Raw genomic sequence first — 22,034 nt, 5'->3', positions numbered from 1 at the left:
TCTGCCATGCGCCCAAACAGTGGTTTATCCCCACATATGGGATATCAGCCTACTCAGCATAAATTGCACAATAAATTCTGGGGTCCAATTTCTCCTGTTACCCTTGTGAAAGTAAAAATTTGGGGGTGAAAAGATCATTTTTGTGGAAAAAATATGATTTTTATTTTCTTGGCTCTACATTATAAACTTCTGTGAAGCACTTGGGGGCTCAAAGTGCTCACCACACATCTAGATAAGTTCCTTAAGGGGTCTAGTTTCCAAAATGGGGTCACTTGTGGGGGGTTTCCACTGTTTAGGCACACCAAGGGCTCTCCAAACGCGACATGGCATCTGATTTCAATTCCAGCCAATTCTGCATTGAAAAAGTCAAACGGCGCTCCTTCTCTGCGGTGCGCCCTAACAGTGGTTTACCCCCGCATATGGGGTATCGGCGTATTCAGGAGAAATTGCACAACAAAATTTATGGTTACATTTCTGTTTTTACACTTGTGAAAATAAAAAAAAATGGTTCTGAAGTAAAATGTTTGCAAAAAAAAAAGTTAAATGTTCATTTTTTCCTTCCATTGTTTCAGTTCCTGTGAAGCCCGTAAAGGGTTAATAAACTATAAGCTATAGTGGACAGCTGCTGGATTGTCACCTGTATGGGGACGCTATTCACTTATATCTCAGGTCAGTTAAAAGACGTATTGGCTGTCATTAAGGGGCTAATCATCATAACTTGCTCAGCATTTTCAACCTGAATTCATTGAACAAGCCAAAAGATAAAAGGTGATCACATCCTCAAGTATGGTTTTCTAAATACAGTCTCGTCCTAATTATAGGTTAAAAACAAGATTAACCCCTTAGTGACAGAGCCATTTTGGTACTTAATGACCGAGCCAATTTTTACAATTCTGACCAGTGTCACTTTATGAGGTTATAACTCTGGAACGCTTTAACAGATCCTGCTGATTCTGAGACTGTTTTTTCGTGCCATATTGAACTTCATGTTAGTGGTAACATTTCTTCGATATTACTTGCGATTATTTATGAAAAAAACTAAAATATGGCGAACATTTTTAAAATTTTGCAATGTTCAAACTTTTATTTTTATTCCCTTAAATAAGAGATATATGTCACGCAAAATACTTAATAAGTAACATTTCCCACATGTCTACTTTACATCAGCACAATTTTGGAAACAACATTTTTTTGGGTTAGGAAGTTATAAGGGTTAAAAGTTGACCAGCAATTTCTCATTTTTACAACACCATTTTTTTTTAGGGACCACGTCTCATTTGAAGTCATTTTGAGGGGTCTATATGATAGAAAATACCCAAGTGTGACACCATTCTAAAAACTGCACCCCTCAAGGTGCTCAAAACCACATTCAAGAAGTTTATTAACCCTTCAGGTGTTTCACAGGAATTTTTGGAATGTTTAAATAAAAATGAACATTTAACTTTTTTTTCACACTTTTTTTCTTACTTCAGCTCCAATTTGTTTTATTTTACCAAGCGTAACAGGAGAAAATGGACCCCAAAAGATGTTGTACAATTTGTCCTGAGTACGCTGATACCCCATATGTGGGGGTAAACCACTGTTTGGGCGCATGGGAGAGCTCGGAAGGGAAGGAGCGCCATTTGACTTTTCACTGCAAAATTGACTGGAATTGAGATAGGACGCCATGTTGCGTTTGGAGAGCCACTGATGTGCCTAAACATTGAAACCCCCCACAAGTGACACCATTTTGGAAAGTAGACCCCCTAAGGAACTTATCTAGAGGTGTGGTGAGCACTTTGACCCACCAAGTGCTTCACAGAAGTTATAATGCAGAGCCGTAAAAATAAAACAAAAATTTTTTCCCACAAAAATTATTTTTTAGCCATCAGTTTTGTATTTTCCCGAGGGTAACAGGAGAAATTGGATCCCAAAAGTTGTTGTCCAATTTGTCCCGAGTACGCTGATACCCCATATGTGGGGGGGAACCACCGTTTGGGCGCATGGAAGGGCTCGGAAGGGAAGGAGCGCCATTTGGAATGCAGACTTAGATGGAATGGTCTGCAGGCGTCACATTGCGTTTGCAGAGCCCCTAATGTACCTAAACAGTAGAAACCCCCCACAAGTGACACTATTTTGGAAAGTAGACCCCCCTAAGGAACTCATCTAGATGTGTTGTGAGCGCTTTGAACCCTCAAGTGTTTCACTACAGTAAATAACGCAGAGCCGTGAAAATTTAAAAAAAAAAAAAAAAAAAAAAAAAAAAAAAATTCCCCCTAAAATTATTTTTTAGCCCCCAGTTTTGTATTTTCCCAAGGGTAACAGAAGAAATTGGACCCAAAAGTTGTTCTCCAATGTGTTCCGAGTACGCTGATACCCCATATGTTGGGGTAAACCCCTGTTTGGGCGCACTGGAGAGCTCGGAAGGGAAGGAGCACTGTTTTACTTTTTCAACGCAGAATTGGCTGGAGTTGAGATCGGACGCCATGTCGCGTTTGGAGAGCCCCTGATGTGCCTAAACAGTGGAAACCCCCCAATTATAACTGAAACCCTAATCCAAACACACCCCTAACCCTAATCCCAACGGTAACCCTAACCACACCTCTAACCCAGACACACCCCTAATCCCAACCCTATTCCCAACCGTAAATGTAATCCAAACCCTAACTTTGGCCCCAACCCTAACCCTAACTTTAGCCCCAACCTTAACCCTAGCCCTAACCCTAGCCCGAAAATGGAAATAAATACATTTTTAAATTGTTTTATTTCTCCCTAACTAAGCGGGTGATGAAGGGGGGTTTGATATACTTTTATAGCGGGTTTTTTAGCGGATTTTTATGATTGGCAGCCGTCACACACTGAAAGACGCTTTTTATTGCAAAAAATATTTTTTGCGTTACCACATTTTGAGAGCTATAATTTTACCATATTTGAGTCCACAGAGTCATGTGAGCTCTTGTTTTTTGCGGGACGAGTTGACGTTTTTATTGGTAACATGTTCGGGCACGGCAGATTTTTTGATAGCTTTTTATTCCGATTTTTGTGAGGCAGAATGACCAAAAAACAGTTATTCATGAATTTCTTTTGGGGGAGGCGTTTATACCGTTCCGCGTTTGGTAAAATTGATAAAGCAGTTTTATTCTTCGGGTCAGTACGATTACAGCGATACCTCATTTATATCATTTTTTTTATGTTTTGGCGCTTTTATACGATAAAAACTATTTTATAGAAAAAATAATTATTTTGGCATCGCTTTATTCTGAGGACTAAAACTTTAATTTTTTTGCTGATGTTGCTGTATGGTGGCTCGTTTTTTGCGGGACAAGATCACGTTTTCAGCGGTACCATGGTTATTTATATCCGTCTTTTTGATCACGTGTTATTCCACTTTTTGTTTGGCGGTATGAGAATAAAGCGTTGTTTTTTGCCTCTTTTTTTTTTTTTTACGGTGTTCACTGAAGCGGTTAACTAGTGATATTGTTTTATTGGTGGGGTCGTTACGGACTCGGCGATACTAAATGTGTACTTTTATTGTTTGATTTTTTTTTTATTTAGATAAATGTATTTATGGGAATAATATATATATATATTTTTTTACACATGTGGAAATGTTTTTTTTTAGTTTGTCCCGGGGGGGGACATCACAGATCGCTGATCTGACAGTTTGCACAGCACTCTGTCAGATCGGCGATCTGACTTAGTGTTGCAGGCTTACCAGAGCCTGGTCTGCACCCGGAAGTAATCCCTGCAGGACCCGGATGCAGCCCCGCGGCCATTTTGGATCCGGGGCGTGCAGGGATAGGAGGTAAGAGACCCTCGCAGCAACGCGATCACATCGCGTTGCTCCGGGGGTCTCAGGGAAGCCCGCAGGGAGCCCCCCTCCGTGCGCGATGCTTCCCTGTACCGCCGGCACACAGCGATCATGTTTGATCGCGGTTTGCTGGGGGTTAATGTGCCGGGGGCGGTCCGTGACCGCTCCTGGCACATAGTGTCGGATCTCATCTGCGATAGGCAGCTGACACCCGGCCGCGATCGTCCGCGCTCCCCCTGTGAGCGCGGCCGATCGTGATGGACGTACTATTCCGTCCTTGGGAATTAGGGCCCACCCCATATGGACGGAATAGTACGTCCAATGGCAGAAAGGGGTTAATTCTAGCCCGAGATATGATAAAAAAATGTAAAGCCATACCAGGCCAAAATTTGCGCTTTTTTGAAACTTTAGAAATCTATAAAAAATTAACTGATGAAGAAAAAAATTCAAAACTTTTAATTTGTATTTAAATAAAGTTGTACCGTATTTTTCCGACTATAAGATGCACTTTTTCCCCAAAAAAATTGTGAGGAAAATGGGGGGTGCGTCTTAGTTGGAACGCAGGCTTACTGGCATTGTGGCGGCGACAGAGGTGCTCAATCTGCGCACGCGCGGCCTCAGAAAGATGGCCGCCGCCACCGGGAAAACCGTAACTCACCCAGCTCTGCTGCTCTCCTTCAATACCGGTCCGCGGATTCACCTCAAATGTGGACGTGACCCTGCTCACGTCATACCGCTCACCGCGCCACATCATCCCCGCACCTCTTGCGCCGCCCCAATGCCTGTAAGCCCGCCGCCATTGGGAAAACCGTGACTCACCCAGCTCTGCTGCTCTCCTTCAATACTGCCGTGGCGTCACCTCAAATGTGGAAGGGACCCTGGCCGCCGCTACCTGAGGACGTGACCACACATCTGCTGCCACCACAGCACTGCCGCAACCTCCCCATGGACACAAGGCCATGACGTCGCCCACCTAAGCAGGATGGAACCCTGCTCAGGTGCACGCCGTTCCGCCCACCGCACCTCAGCATCACCTCACCTCTGCCACCACCATGCCTCCTGTGACCCTGCTCTGCCACTGCCTGCCCTCAGGTAAGAGATCTTAAATTCGGACAATAAGACGGACCCCCATCTTATAAAAAATCTTTTTTTCCGCAATTTTCACCCCATATTTGGGGTGCGTCTTATGGTACGGTGCGTCTTACAGTCCGAAAAATACGGGTACTTCATAAAAACAAAAAATAAAAAAATTCTAAAGACGTCAGGTAAAAACAATATTCATATTTGGATCACTTGATATGGAATGACTCGAATTGGTTGAGAGGTCCCTCTATTGGGTGGACCTAAACTATAATTATTTTTTAGATCAATAACTGTAAATCCATGCGTAAACCAATAATTTATTTCAATTTACGTTCCAAGTATTAAATTATACTGCAAAATAAAAGGGAAGACTTAAGCAACATATTGTAACGCCAAGTCGATCACACTTCTGTGAAATCAACCTGTCCAGTTATGAAGCAACACTGATTGTGAATTAAATGCTTATGCTGTTGTGCAAATGGAACAAACAGGTAAAAATGATAGGCAATTAGCAAGACAACCCCTATAAAGGAGTGGTTCTTTAGGGGCAGGCCACAAACCATTTCTCTGTTCTCATCCTTTTTGGCTGTGTTTTAATCACTTTTGCATTTTGTCATTGCTCTCAGCCCTAGAGATAGCACATGGTGGTGTCTACATCACACAGAAGTTGTTCAGGTAATGCAGCTCATCCAGGAAGGCATACCAATGCAAGCTGTGGCAACAAGGGTAGCTGTGTCTGTCAGCACAGTGTCCAGAGCGTGGAGTAGATATCAGGAGACAGGCCAGTACACCAGGAGACATGGAGGGTGCTGTAGGAGGCAACAACCCAGCAGCAGAACCTCTACCTCCTTTGTGCAAGGAGGAACAGGAGGAGCAGTGCCAGAGTCCTTCAAAATGACCTCCAGCAGGCCACTAATATCCATGTGTCTGTTCAAACACACTCCATGAGCGTGGTATTGAGGGCTCGACGTCCACAAGTGGGTGTTTTGCTTACAACCCAACACCGTTCAGCACGATGGGCATTTGCCAGAGAACACCAAGATGGGCAGATTCGACATTGGCACCCTGTGCTCTTCATGGATGAGAACAGTTTCATACTGAGCGCATATGACAGTCTGGAGACACTGGAGAACTTTCTGCCTGCAACAACCTTCAGTATGGCTGGTTTGGCAGTGGATCAGTAATGGTGTGGGGAGGCATTTCTTTGGAGGGCAGCACAGCCCTCCATGTGCTTTCCAGAGGTACCCTGACTTCCATTAGGTGTCGGGATGAGAGCCTCGGACCCATTGTGAGACCATGTGCAGGTGCATTGGGCCCTGGTTTCTTTTTGATGCATGACAATGCTAGGCTTTGTGGCTGAAGTGTATTAGCATGATGAAGACATTAATGCTATCGACTGGCTTGCCCATTCCCCAGACCTGAATCCAGTCGAGCACATCTGGGAAATCATGTCTTGTTCCATCCACCAACGTCCTGTTGCACCACAGACTGTCCATGAGTTGACAGATGCTTTAATCCAGGTTTGGGAGGAGATCACTCGGGAGAACATCTGCTGCCTTATCAGGACTATGCCCAGGCGTTGTAGGGAGGTCATACAGGCACGTGGAGACCACACACACTATTGAGCATCATTTCCTTGTCCTGAGGCATTTCTACTGAAGGTGGATCTGCCTGTAATTTGATTTTGAATATCATTCCAAATCCAGACCACTGTGGGATATTAATTTTGACTATTTTTATTTTATTGTTCTGAACACATTCCACTATGTAATAAAGGTTTGCAACTGGAATATTTCATTCAGTGATATCTGTAACCCTAGGTTCACATTGCGTTAGCGCAATCCGCTAGCGCTAAACGGATTGCCCTAACGCAATGTTTTTGTAGGGGCCGCGTTTAGGGGGCGCACTAACGTCCCCTCTCTCGCAGATCCCTGATCTGCGAGAGCGGGGAACGGACCTCGGGCACGCCGCGGACGCTGCAAGCAGCGTCCGAGGCGCGCTACAAAAGAACGGCACATCGCTAGCGCGAGCCAAAAAAGGCACGCGCTAGCTATGCGCTGCAGGCGAAATTTACATTGCTGTCAATGGGTGTGCTAACGGACCCGTTGTACGGCGTTAATTGCGACATTTTCGCCGTGCAACGGTGTCCGTTAGCGATCACCCACTAACGCAATGTGAACCTAGCCTTAGAAAGTCCTTACTGAGAGCTGGAAGAGCCGGGAAAAATATGTAGACAACTCCTTTTATCAAGCTGAGACTGAGGTTTATTCGGAGATATCGCAGCAGGACAGCACATGGATAGTCAGAGAAATAAAGTATGTGAGCACGAACAGAAGTCCAGACAGACAAAGTAACTCTAGGACATCTGGCAGTGGTCTGGTCCTAGCCTGGCCATGGTGTGGCACTGCTGCAGAATGGCCATGTTGTGGCACGGCAGCAGGTTGGCGATGTAATGGCCCCGAACAACAGTAACAGGGGCTTTTTATATGTGATACAGACGAAGAGACAAAAAGCACATTGCGGCAAAAAGGGCTTATACATGATAACATCATACTGCGTAGAAAAACATTCACATTCACAGACAAAACCATGGTTAAATGTAATGATTTTGAGGCTCTTTACGCTAAACTCTATTAGAACTCGTAAATCTCCATGTTCCTCTTAAGGTACCGTCACATTTAGCGACGCTGCAGCGATCTAGACAACGATCCTGATCGCTGCGGCGTCGCTGGAGAGCTGTCACACAGACAGCTCTCCAGCGACCAACGATGCCGAGGTCCCCGGGTAACCAGGGTAAACATCGGGTTACTAAGTGCAGGGCTGCGCTTAGTAACCCGATGTTTACCCTGGTTACCAGCGTAAACGTAAAAAACCCAAACACTACATACTGTCTGTCCCCCGGCGTTCGGCTTCCCTGCACTGTCAGCGCCGGCCAGCCGTAAAGCACAGCTGTGACGTCACCGCTGTGCTTTACAGCTGGCTGGCGCTCACAGCCAGTGCAGGAAAGCACAGCGCCGGGGGACAGACACCGGAATGTAAGTATGTAGTGTTTGGTTTTTTTTTACGTTTACGCTGGTAACCAGGGTAAACATCGGGTTACTAAGCGCGGCCTTGCGCTTAGTAACCCGATGTTTACCCTGGTTACCATTGAAGACATCGCTGAGTCGGCGTCACACACGCCGATTCAGCGATGTCTGCGGGAGTCCAGCGACGAAATAAAGTTCTGGACTTTCTGCTCCGACCAACGATGGCACAGCAGGATCCTGATCGCTGCTGCCTGTCAAACTGAACGATATCGCTATCCAGGACGCTGCAACGTCACAGATCGCTAGCGATATCGTTCAGTGTGAAGGTACCTTTAGAGTAACTGTCATTGTTCACTTAATACACTTATTTATTATATATGTTTACCCTTTTTCTATTATCATGGCCCTGCAGCTGATCCAATTAACTTTTGTGTATGTCCACTATACCTGCTAATGGCCATGATCTCATCTTGTGTTTCCAATCTGTCTATGACTTTTAGAAGTACATCTTAGAATTAGTTGGTTTCTAACTTTGCACAAGATGGCTGCTAGAGCCAACATCGCTGTTCAAATGTTATGACTGAGCATTCTCTTACAATATCTAGGATATAGTATTTGTGTTCCCTTTATTTTTTTGAGCACTGTATATTAAGCAATAATGAGTCATTTACGCTAAACCAGAGTTTGCTGTGGTCAGCGAAAGTCCTGTACAGTGTCTAACCACTTCCTTCACTGCAGACAGCCAGTGGAATCCTTGTAGCTCGAGAAGCAGAGATTTTACCTGTGACATTAAAGTTAATATTTCCTCTTGTGTTTGAGTAGAAAGCAAATGCACACTTTGGTTTCATGATCTGTACGTTGCTTTGCTTTCTACAAAATACAATGAAAATATCTAGTCCATTTTATAACACATTTTCTTTTTATTACAGTATTTTCTGTCGATTTAGGATGAAGTCTTAAAATAATTGAATTTATATTGTTATAGTTGGATCAGATCTGCATATCTTTTGATGGAGGTAAAACCACCATGAACTTTGCAGAAGCCGCTCTCCTTATTCAAGGATCAGCATGTATTTACAGTAAAAAAGTAAGTTTGTCTCCTTTTTTTTTTTTTTGTGCATTATCCTGCACTAAAAATTGCTAATCCAACCTATATAAACAATATTAAAGCTAGCTGCAAATGACAATGGATCTATACTCTCCTCTTACTACAGTTGGCAATCCAGTGCCAATGCTCTTTTGGTCTTCCTTAAATTTGATTACAAATGGTCATTATGTGACCACTTGTAGTCAGTCAATGGCTGCAGCGGTCACTTGTACTATTGGCATAACGAATCCCAATGACCAAACTAAGACAGCGGCGACATGCTGTCGAGTTGCAAACAATTTGAGGAAGTAATGAAAGCATTGTTGCTGGATCACTAATAGAATAAGTGGGGAGTAAGAATAGACACATATTTGATTCTATACTGCATTATGTTCTTTTTGGCATCATGGCTTAAGGTACCGTTACACTAAACGACTTACCAACGATCACGACCAGAGATACGACCTGGCCGTGATCGTTGGTAAGTCGTTGTGTGGTCGCTGGGGAGCTGTCACACAGACAGCGACCAACGATCAGGGGAACGACTTCGGCATCGTTGAAACTGTCTTCAACGATGCCGAAGTCCCCCTGCAGCACCCGGTTAACCAGCGTAAACATCGGGTTACTAAGTGCAGGGCCGCGCTTAGTAACCCGATATTTACCCTGGTTACCATTGTAAAAGTAAAAAAAAAACACTACATACTCACATTCTGATGGCGCGCTGATGCCGAGAGCTTCCCTGCACTGAATGTGTCAGCGCCGGCAGTAACAGCGGTGACGTCACCGCTGTGCTCTGCTTTACGGCCGGCGCTGACACATTCAGTGAGGGGAAGCTCTTGGCGGCAGCGCGCCATCAGAATGTGAGTATGTAGTGTGTTTTTTTTAACTTTTACAATGGTAACCAGGGTAAATATCGGGTTACTAAGCGCGGCCCTGCGCTTTGTAACCCGATATTTACCCTGGTTACAAGTGAACACATCGCTGGATCGGCGTCATACACGCCGATCCAGCGATGACAGCGGGTCATCAGCGACGAAATAAAGTTCTGGACTTCAAGCTCCGACCAGCGATATCACAGCGGGATCCAGATCGCTGCTGCGTGTCACACAACGAGATCGCTATCCAGGACGCTGCAACGTCACGGATCGTTGTCGTTCTCGTTGTAAAGTTGCTGAGTGTGAAGGTACCTTAAGTTCAGTTGCTTTTTGACTGATAGCATAGTTTGCTGAGCTTTTTTTTAAAAAACAAACAAACAACCACACATACCTTGAAACACTGATTCCATACACCCAATCTTTGATTAAGTACTGTACCTTCGGACACAACATTCCTGTGGCTCAGGTAATGTACAAATTGTACTCCGTTACCCCCTACTCTTTACATCAGGAGTTAATATGTGCAGTTCACGAAGATGAACATGCAAGAGCTGCCTAATAACCCCAAGAAGCTGCAGTGTATTTCACTTTCCCCATTGGTGCTCTGTAGATGCTTTCTGTATAATGTAATATCATGTATCATACATACTGTTGAGGAGCAGCACTTTTTTTAATTTTATTATTGTATGTGCATACTGTTTTTTTTTTTTTTTTTTTTTTTTTTGGACCAATTCTGCCTGGAACCTGCTTGAAAAAATCCTTTTAAAAAAGGCAAAAAGAGTGCACATGTGCATAACCATGTGAAAAAGACTTACTGTGCAAAATCCAGTCTTTTTGATCTTTTCTTTTTTAAATTGGTTCAAGTTTCCAAATCTACAAAGCAGCTAAAAGAAATGGCCTGACCATTCTTCAAGCGGTTTTGGAGTCACTCATTATTTTCGTGTTTTCTTTCTTCATATAAGACACTGTAAAAATTGACAAATAAACCAAAACGAAAAAAGACTTTTGGGGAAGCATGCCTTCTGCTTCAAAAGCTCATCGAATAGACTGACATCCAATAGATTCTCTTACATGTTTTTATTTCCCCATAGCCATTCATTATGCAGTTATGTTTGCAGTTAATACAAAGTATTATAAAGGTGGAGCTTCAGTTAGTAATAAAGTATTTTTTTCTTTTTTAATGTTGTACTAAGAATTCTTTATGCATCACAATAACAATACCTTCAGTAAATCAGGCCAATCAGAGCTCTAATGCTAAACTATATCCTATCTTATTTGATTTTATTTCTCTTATGCAGGTTGAATATCTTTACTCTTTGGTGTATCAAGCTTTGGATTTTATATCTAATAAGAAGTACGTATCGCTGTTTTCACATTACTTATTGTGTAGTAATTGGTAGCAAACCAGCTTAAATGTAGTTTTTGAACCGATGAAACAGAAATGTGCCCATAGATTCTAACTATTTACTTCTAATCCTTGCTACTTTAATAAAGCACACACATCTATACTGACAATGCAGGCAGGATGTGTACCACCAATAAAGCATTCCTCCCTATACAAGTTTTAAAAATACAAGATAAATGGCTTTATTTAAAAAAAACTTTTTTTTTTTCTGCATGCTTAAACATAATCTAACTGTATTTAATATGATTAATCCCCTTAATATGATAAATTGAAGCAGGATACAGCATTTTTACATGTAGGTTGTTGTTTTTTTTTGTTTTTTTTTTTTTATATATAAATCTTTTCTATATCCCGTACAATGTTATATTTTCAGGTCTTTATTTTTACATGTAACTGTCATGTTTTATTTAGGCGGGATAAGCAGCCAGTCTCTGTTGGAGAAGATGGAGTGGACAAAGATGCTAACTTTACAAAGCAAAATGATGAGGATGAGGTAAGAATTGTACTTGGACAACTCGATGTACTGTATACAAGCAAACTGTCTAGTTTCTTTTGAGTACCTGGCCATAACAGATCATGCAGATTAGTCTTCCAAGACTCCTAGTGTTTGGTTAAAGCAATGTTTCTCAACTCCAGTCCTCAAAACCCACCAACAGGTTAAGTTTTCTGGATATCCTTAGTATTGCACAGGTGATAATTTAATCGTCTTGAAAACATGACCTATTAGTGGGTCTTGAGGACTGGAGTTGAGAAACACTGTTAGAGGTTATCTCTCAGGTCAGTTTTGGTGTTGAACATAATGTATACCTGAAACAGGGCCTGCTGAGCATTTTCGTTATTCTGATCACCCTCTTTTGTCCACTATTAACTTGTGATGGTAGCGCATTCCACAGCTTTAAGTAATCCGTTACGTCACATAAGATAAGGGGAGGGGGAAAAAATAATAAATTACTGATAGGGGTTTGTTATAAGTCTCCAAAAATAATGGAAGCAACGGAGAATATCCTCATAAAGCAAATAGATGAAGCTGCGACTCAAGGAGAAGTCATTATTATGGGGGACTTCAACTACCCTGAAATAGATTGGGGAACAGAAACCTGCAGTTCCAGCAAAGGTAATCGGTTTTTGACAACTATGAGGGACAACTACCTTTCACAATTGGTTCAGGACCCAACAAGAAGGGGGGCACTGCTAGACCTAATATTAACCAACAGGCCAGACCGCATATCAAACATAAGGGTTGGGGGTCACTTGGGGAATAGTGATCACAAAATAATAAGTTTTCATGTGTCCTTTAATAAGATGTGTAGTAGAGAGGGGTTACAAGGACACATGAGGGCAAATTTCCAACGGATGAGAGATGATCTTAGTGCAATTAACTGGGATGATAGATAAATATACACCATACAAGGTACCATAGGTGTAGAGGTGCCACAGAGACCAATACTGCTATGCATGGCTCATAAAGGTGCACCTACAGGACACTCCCAAGCATATTATGGAACATGAGAAAAAATGGGGATATAGTCCAATGTGATAACAAATTACAAATTTATTAGAATATTGACATTACAAATAAATAAATAGAAGTACATAGACTAGGATCAGGTAATAGAAATGGACAATGTGTCCTGACTACCAATGATCTTATTATTTGGGGTACAGAAAGTGCAAAAGTGCCGCAAAAAAAACAACCCATTCAGTCCAATTAAATGATATATAGTAAAAATCCACGTATCATGATGGTTATAGTAAACCACACACTATACCAAAAGTGGGGACAGGGTTGTACGCTCACATGTGTGCTTACCCATAACTTTGCTGAGTCAGGACCTGTGTCCACGCCACCACCGATGCGCGTTTCACCTCTTTATCAAGGTGCGGTCACCACCATACTTTTGGTATAGCGTGTGGTTTACTATAACCATCATGATACGTGGATTTTTACTATATATCATTTAATTGGACTGAATGGGTTGGTTTTTTTGCAACACTTTTGCACTTTCTGTACCCCAAATAATAAGATCATTGGTAGTCAGGACACATTGTCCATTTCTATTACCTGATCCTAGTCTATGTACTTCTATTTATTTATTTATTTGTAATGTCAATATTCTAATACATTTGTAATTTGTTATCACATTGGACTATATCCCCATTTTTTCTCATGTTCCACAACTGGGACGATATCCTGAGTCATAAAAATACACAAAGAAAATGGGAGACGTTTATTAGCATCCTGGATAGGACCTGTGCACAGTATATACCGTATGGGAATAAACATACTAGAAATAGGAGGAAACCAATATGGCTAAATAGAGCTGTAAGGGGCGCAATAAGTGACAAAAAGAAAGCATTTAGAGAATTAATGGAAGTATGTAGTGATGAGGCATTAAATAAATACAGAAAATTAAATAAATTCTGTAAAAAGCAAATCAAGGCAGCTAAGATTGAGACAGAGAGACTCATTGCCAGAGAGAGTAAAAATAATCCCAAAATATTCTTTAACTACGTAAATAGTAAGAAACTAAAAAATGATAGTGTTGGCCCCCTTAAAGGGAACCTGTCACCCCCAAAATCGATGGTGAGGTAAGCTCACCGTCATCAGGGGCTTATCTACAGCATTCTGTAATGCTGTAGATAAGCCCCCGATGTTACCTGAAAGAGGAGAAAAAGAGGTTAGATTATACTTACCCAGGGGCGGTCCCGCTCCAATGGGCGTCTTAGGTCCGCTCTGGGGCCTCCCATCTTCATTCCATGACGTCCTCTTCTGGTCTTCACGCTGCGGCTCCGGTGCAGGCGTACTTTGTTTGCCCTGTTGAGGGCAGAGCAAGTACTGCAGTGCGCAGGCGTCGGGAAAGGTCAGAGAGGCCCGGCGCCTGCGCACTACAGTACTTTGCTCTGCGCTCAACAGGGCAGACAAAGTACGCCTGTGCCGTGGGCCGCGGAGTGAAGACCAGAAGAGGACGTCATGGAATGAAGATAGGAGGCGCCGGAGCGGACCTGAGACACCCATCGGACCGGACCGCAGTGGGACCGCCCCTGGGTGAGTATAATCTAACCTCTTTTTATCCTCTTTCAGGTAACATTGGAGGCTTATCTACAGCATTACAGAATGCTGTAGATAAGCCCCTGTGACGGTGGGCTTACCTCATCATCGATTTTGGGGGTGATAGGTTCCCTTGAAAAAATGTCATTTAGCATATTGGCTAAATTTCACCCAAACTATTTTTAATCAGTATTTACACAAGAAAATTCCATGGCAGACAATATGATCAGTGATAACAAAAATTCCCAATTATGTGTCACCTGCTTAACCCAGCAGGAAGTACGGCGGCATCTAAAATTGACAAATCTCCGGGCCCGGATGGGATACACCCCCGAGTACCGCAGGAATTAAGTACAGTCATTGATAGACCATTATTTTTAATCTTTAAAGAGTCCATAATAACAGGGTCTGTACCACAGGACTGACGTATAGCTAATGTGGTGCCAATATTAAAAAAGGGGACAAAAACTGAACTCGGAAATTTATAGGCCAGTAAGCTTAACCTCTACTGTGGGTAAAATCCTGGAGGGCATTCTAAGGGATGCTATGATGGAGTATCTGAAGAGGAATAACCTCATGACCCAATACCAACATGGGTTTATTAGGGACCGTTCATGTCAGACTAATTTGATCAGCTTCTATGAAGAGGTAAGTTCCGGACTGGACCAAGGGAACCCAGTAGATGTAGTGTATATATGGACTTTTCAAAAGCTTTTGATACGGTGCCACACAAAAGGTTGATACACATATTTGCCCTATACTCATTTTATGTAAGTGGGTTAAGAGCTGGCTCAGAGATAGGAAACAAAGGGTGGTTATTAATGGAGCACACTCGGACTGGGTCGCGGTTAGAAGTGGAGTACCACAGGGGTCAGTATTGGGCCCTCTTCTTAACATATTTATTAATGATCTTATAGGGGGCATACAGAGTGGAATTTCAATATTTGCAGATGACACTAAACTCTGCAGGGTAATCAATACAGAGGAGGACAATTTTATATTACAGGATGATTTATGTAAACTAGAAGCTTGGGCTGATAAATGGCAAATGAGCTTTAATGGGGATAAATGTAAGGTCATGCACTTGGGTAGAAGTAATAAGATGTATAACGATGTGCTTAATTCTGAAACTCTTGGAAAGCAGTCAATGAAAAAGACCTGGCAGTATGGGTGGATGACAAACTCACATTTAGTGGTCAGTGTCAGGCAGTTGCTACAAAGACAAATAAAATAATGGGATGCATTAAAAGAGGCATAGTTGCTCATGAGGAGAACATAATTTTACCTCTATACAAGTCAGTAGTTCGACCACACTTAGAATACTGTGTACAGTTCTGGTCTCCGGTGTATAAGAAAGACATAGCTGAACTGGATCGGGTGCAGAGAAGAGCGACCAAGGTTATTAGATGACTGGGGGGTCTGCAATACCAAGATAGGTTATTAAATTTGGGGCTATTTAGTTTGGAAAAACGAAGGCTAAGGGGTGATCTGTTAATGTATAAATATATGAGGGGACAGTAGTACAAATATATGAGGGGACAGTAGTACAAAGACCTTTCTGATGATCTTTTTAATCATAGACCTGAGACAGGGACAAGGGGGCATCCTCTACGTCTGGAGGAAAGAAGGTTTAAGCATAATAAGACGTGGATTCTTTACTGTAAGAGCAGTGAGACTATGGAACTCTCTGCCGTATGATGTTGTAATGAGTGATTCATTACTTGAATTTAAGAGGGGACTGGATGCCTTTCTTGAAAAGTATAATGTTACAGGGTGTATATATACTAGATTCCTTGTTAGGGTGTTGATCCAGGGAACTAGTCTGATTGCCGTATGTGGAGTCGGGAAGGAATTTTTTTCCCCAGTGTGGAGCTTACTCTTTGCCACATGTTTTTTTTTTGCCTTCCTCTGGATCAACATGTTAGGGCATGTTAGGTTAGGCTACGGGTTGAACTAGATGGACTTAGTCTTCCTTCAACCTTAATAACTATAACTATAACATGCCTCCTAGTCCTCCATATGCTAAAGAATTGCTAAGCTAGTATGTTTAGGTTTCTAAAACCTTGCACAGGCCTCACTGTATAATCAGATTGGCTGTATCTCATCAACTGTATTTTCCTCGGCAGACTTTGCCTTACGGACCTGCCTTTGCGGTCTCCTGTATCATTAAGGCCTCTATGACCTGTGCTAAAAACTTGTACCAGGGTTATTCGTCCGTTGTTCCTCAGGAGGATTTTCTTGACCTCTGTCTCAATTGCTGCATATCACAAAGTTCTTTTGTAAGTCTTTTGTGTCAGCGCAGCTTGCCCTGCAGCTAGTTCTGTGGATGTTTGACTCTCCACTTGGCTTAGATCCTGGTCCACTGTCTCAGCATAAATAGAAGGCCTTTTCTAGCCTTCCTTTCACAGGGAACAGACTCTTTGGAAAGGACCTAAAGGAGGCAATCAAGGATGCTCCAGGTGGATACAATAGTGTTCTGTTTCGCCATCTAGGCGCCTCCAGAGGTTTTGCTTCTTTTGCGACTTTTTCCCATGGATGTGACAGTTTTTTATGAAGCACTCCATTTCTAGGTTTTCCATTGCATTGCATTCCATTCCATTGCACCACACAGGAGGCCCCCTGAAAGAAAGTCTACACTTGTAGCTTAGAATCAATCCGGCGCTGAAGCAAAACCGATAAGGTCAGAACGAGGAAAGCAGGGGGAGAACGACGGCGAACCCTGCAAAAAATGCTATCATGGTGTGGTGAAAAATGTGTTCTGATAAATGTGCCCCGATTTCAGGTTTCCGAGCGAGAAACAGAGGAAACTGCCTCCTGAGAGAACCCAACTCGTGTTAGGACCTAGGATTCAAAGGCCAGGCCGGTAAACACAGGGCACTGGTGGCAGATCGGGCACTGGTGGCGGGTCGGGCCCTGGAAGAGACATTCTGGACAATCCAATGGCTGCCAGGGGGCGTTGACGATGCGCTGCGCCAACTCCATGTACCGAGGCCAGTCCAGAGAGACAAGGATAGCTGGAATCCCTGCCGCCTTGATTGTACCGATGACCCTCGGAAGTAACGGGATCAATCTGACGCCATGAACGGAAGGTGTATCCGCCCCAATGACCTCTGGATCCCGGAGCCCAGGTACTCTGGCATTTAGCCATGATGCACTCAGGTCCCCACCCGGAATCTCCCGAGACAAGACCTGACTGCTGAGGAAGTCTGGTGCCCAGCTTCCCACTCTAGGGATGTGAACTGCTGAGATGACAGAGTATGACATCTCGACCAAGTGGAGAATGTATTCCACCTCACGCCTTGCCGCCCTGCTGCGGATGGTTCCATGATAAATGATATACGCCACAGCCGTAATGTGGTTTAACTCTATTCGGGTGGTCAGACCCACCAGGGGTTAAGGAACCACCTCAAGGACAATAGTCTCCCGGATCTCCAAGCCGTTGATCAAAAGGGGTGACTCTCAGATCTGACCAGTGCCCCTGGGCCCTGAGATCGGAGACAAGTGGCATAGATGGTGAAAAGAGAATGGATTCCTGTCCCAGCAGATAGTGAGGCAAAGGGCCACCAGGTGCCCGAGTCCCCTGTTGAAGGGCTATGACCCTGTCTCGTGGAAAAATTACCAACCCTCATGAGGTGTGTAGGGTCATACCTAAAAGGGGACACCTGATGAGGCAGGATCGGGAAAGATATGTTTGTCTATCCACCAGCCCAGGCGGGAAAAGTGTCCAAAGGGATACGGACGCTTATGCTCAGGCTTGTAAAGACTGCCCCATTGATCACGAGGACGCTAGGTATGACAAGAAGACCCCACCATGAGCGTGCAGAATGAACATGACAACCATCATGACCATGACCCTTGTGGACGCCCTGGGATTGGCGGCGAGGCCGAAAGGCAAAGCCTTAAATTGGAAATGATCCTCACGGACAGCGAGACGCAGGAACCTTCTTGAGTCGGAAAGATCGAGATATGAAGGTAAGCATCCCGTATGTCGATGGATGCTACTAAACTCCTTCTTGTATGTTGAGTAGCTTCAGATCCAGGTTGGGCCTTACCGCTCTGTCCTTCTTTCTCCAGGGACGACCCGTGCTGTAGACCGGGAGGAAACACTGTTTTGAGTTAGATACCAGGAGTCTGGCTCATTTGTCATAAAAGACAGAGAGCCAGATATGGCAAGACAGGAATAGACGTCCGCCTACGAAAGGATCGGAAACGTTTCTGTTGATGAAAAAAGGACGCCTAGACTTTTGCTAGGAGGGAATTTTGTTTTCTCCTGTAGCTTCATAGATAAGCTGATACGGCTTCTTGCCGAATAAGCACCCGGTCTGGTAGGGCAGAGATGTGAAGGATGCAGCGTCTGTTCGCCATCCCTGAACCACAGTGTCCGTCGGAAGGTGATGGCAGTTGCGGCTGTAAGCACAGCATAGAGCAGAGTGTAAGGACGTGTACAAGAGATTCCCTGGCCAAGGAGATCTGATTGGTTAGTTCTGCCACTTCAAGAGGAAGGTCAGTGTCCTGTATGGTCCAGTGGCTCTACCTGTTTATGACTTCTCCTTTCAGACACTTGGGTGCTTTTTGTTATCCCAATAAGGTCCTCAAAGTGGTCTTGTCTCTTCAAAAACTACTTTATGTTGCTGGATTCATTCTGCCATTCTGGAGGCTTATAGAACAAAGTCTAGAGCGCCCCTCCCCATTGAGTACTGGCTCATTCCATTGGAAACATTCTGAACTGTACGCTGGTCTTCATATGAGCACTGTCAGGGCAGCTACCAGGCACATTCATTAGGCCCCCAGCTGCCATGGCACATGGCAACTCAATGGCACCCCGCAATAACTTCACATGGAAGATGATGGGGCTTATGGGCACAATGAGTGATGTTCCACTTTGTTTGTGAGCTTGGTGGCTGCATTTAAGAGGTTAACAGGAGTAGGCAGGGCTTTGCGCAATCTACTAATAGAAGCATATAATGGTTGTATAAGGCCGGGGTCACACTCAGCGTAGGGAAATACGGTCCGTATTTTACATGCGTAATATGCAGAAATGTTCCCAAAATAGTGATCTGTATGTCATCCGTAGGCAGGGTGTGGCAGCGTATTTTGCGCATGTAAACCTCCGTATGTAATCCGTATGGCATCCGTACGGTGAGATTTTCTCGCTGGCTTGCAAAACGGACATACAATGGATCCATGGGCTGAAATATTCATGAAAACATATATACAGTATGTATATGTGTGTATGTATGTGTGTATATGTGTATGTGTGTGTATGTATATATATATATATATATATATATATATATATATATATATATATATATATATATATATATATATATATATATATATATATATATATATATATATATATAATAATATTTGTCTGAGGGTCACTTCCGTCTGTCCTTCTGTCTGTAACGGTTATTCATTCGCTGAGTGGTCTCGCCAGCTGCCTGTCATGGCTGCCGCGACCAATCAGCGACGCGCACAGTCCGGAAGAAAATGGCCTCTCCTTACTCCCCGCAATCACTGCCCGGTGCCCGCATACACCCCTCCGCTCACCGCTCACACAGGGTTAATGCCGGCGGTAACAGACCGCGTTATGCCGCGGGTAACGCACTCCGTTACCGCTGCTATTAACCCTGTGTGACCAAGTTTTTACTATTGACGCTGCCTATGCAGCGTCAATAGTAAAAGGATCTAATGTTAAAAAAAAAAAAAAAAAAAATCATTATACACTCACCTTCGCTGCCTTTCCCGTTCCTCGCCACACTCCGGTAACCTCTCTGTGCAAGCGGCAGGTTCCGGTACCAATTATCCTATGGCAGAAGGACCTGCCACGACGTCACGGTCATGTGACCGCGACGTCATCACAGGCCCTGCGCGCCTGCGCGAGCCGGACCTGCCATGACGTCACGGTCATGTGACCGTGACGTCATCAAACCCTGGGACCGGAAGCTGCCGCCTGTACCGCGCACAGGCGACAACTAAAAGTATGGTGAGTTTGTTCGAACTACAAGGGGACTTCGGATCGGAAGGTGAGTATGTTTATTTTTTTATTTTGTAACCTGTCACTTACGTGGCTGGGCAATCTACTACGTAGCTAGGCAACATACTATGTGGCTGTGCAATATACTACGTGGCTGGGCAATATACTACGTGGCTCTGTGCTGTATACTATATCGCTGTGCAATATACTACGTGGCTGGGCAATATACTACGTGACTGGGCAATATACTACATAGCTGGGCAATATACTACGTGACTGGGCAATATACTACGTGGCTGGGCTATATGCTACGTAACTGGGCAATATACTACGTGGCAGGGCTATATACTACGTCGCTCGGCAATATACTACGTCACCGGGCCACGTCACTGGACAATATACTACGTCACTCTGCAATATACTACGTGGACATGCATATTCTAGAATACCCGATGCGTTAGAATCGGGCAACCATCTAGTGTATATGTATATGTGTATATATATATATATATATATATATATATATATATATATATATATATATATATATATATATATATATATATATAATACAGCGCTAGATAGCACAAAAGCTATCTCCTTCCCAAACCCGACAGGATATGAGACATGGCTTACATGCAGTAAACCATTTCATATCCCTTTTTTTGCATATTCCTCACTACTAATGTTAGTAGTGTGTGTGCAAAATTTTGGGGCTCTAGCTGTTAAAATAAAGGGTTAAATCGCGGAAAAGAATGGCGTGGGCTCCCGCGCCATTTTTTCCGCCAGAGTGGTAAAGCCAGTGACTGAGGGCAGATATTAATAGCCTAGGGAGGTACCATGGTTATAGGACCCCCCCTGGCTAAAAACATCTGTCCCCAGCCACCCCAGAAAAGGCACATATGTAAGATGCGCCTATTCTGGCACTTGGCCACTCTCTTCCCACTCCCGTGTAGCGGTGGGATTTGGGGTAATAAAGGGTTAATGCCACCTTGCTATTGTAAGGTGACATTAAGCCAGGTTAATAATGGAGAGGTGTCAATAAGACACCTATCCATTATTAATCCAATAGTAGTAAATGGTAATAAAACACACACTATGAAAAAAGTCTTTTAATGAAATAGACACATGGTGTTATCCGTATTTTTTGCGCAATACGCTGACAAACGCAGCATGCTGCGATTGTCTACGGCCGTACAAGACCGTAAAATACGCCAGATAGGAGCTGGGTATAGAGAATCATTGTACCATGTGCAATGCGTATTTTCTGTGCCTCTCATATGTCCGTAAAACACGCTAGTGTGACCCCGGCCTAACACTACCTCATCTGTGAAACATGCAGGTTCTGCTCCTGAGCCTGCTTCAAAAATGGAATCATGACATGATGCAATGGTACGGTATGTCATATATTGGGATGGGGATAAGCATGTTTTGATTATTAATCCAGTGTCGTTAATAGGGATAGTGCATGCACAGTAAAGTTTTTTGTTTTTTGTTTTTTTCTTTCCTTATAGCCATATAGTAAATGACACATAATATTAGCATTCATAGATCTTTTATGGTTGGATTAGCTTTAAAACCACATTCTTTGTTGTCTTAATCCTGTAACGGTCACTTTCCTTCTGTTGTAGTTTCTGAGTCTGGATGACATAAGTGACCTCAGGAAAACCAACGTGGATATGAAAAAAGACCAAGGTCCAAATGTACGTAACTATACGATTATATTACCTATTCTG

At 43.4% G+C, this 22,034-nt stretch overlaps 1 protein-coding gene across 2 annotated transcripts in view; it reads left to right on the top strand.

Annotated features, from left to right (window-relative positions):
• NCAPH2 (non-SMC condensin II complex subunit H2) overlaps window positions 1-22,034 on the top strand; it is a 189,557-nt gene that overhangs the window by 45,801 nt on the left and 121,722 nt on the right. For both annotated transcript variants that reach the window (XM_077264330.1, XM_077264331.1), the window contains exons 3-6: window positions 8,885-8,986; window positions 11,160-11,215; window positions 11,678-11,759; window positions 21,930-22,001. In XM_077264330.1, the coding sequence (XP_077120445.1) occupies window positions 8,885-8,986; window positions 11,160-11,215; window positions 11,678-11,759; window positions 21,930-22,001 (312 nt within the window). The remainder of the gene's footprint in view (window positions 1-8,884; window positions 8,987-11,159; window positions 11,216-11,677; window positions 11,760-21,929; window positions 22,002-22,034) is intronic.

Source organism: Ranitomeya variabilis, chromosome 5 (assembly GCF_051348905.1).
Source record: "Ranitomeya variabilis isolate aRanVar5 chromosome 5, aRanVar5.hap1, whole genome shotgun sequence".
Lineage (NCBI taxonomy): Eukaryota > Metazoa > Chordata > Amphibia > Anura > Dendrobatidae > Ranitomeya > Ranitomeya variabilis.
Note: the sequence above shows the minus strand (reverse complement) of the source record. Positions and strands in the feature narration are given on the sequence as shown.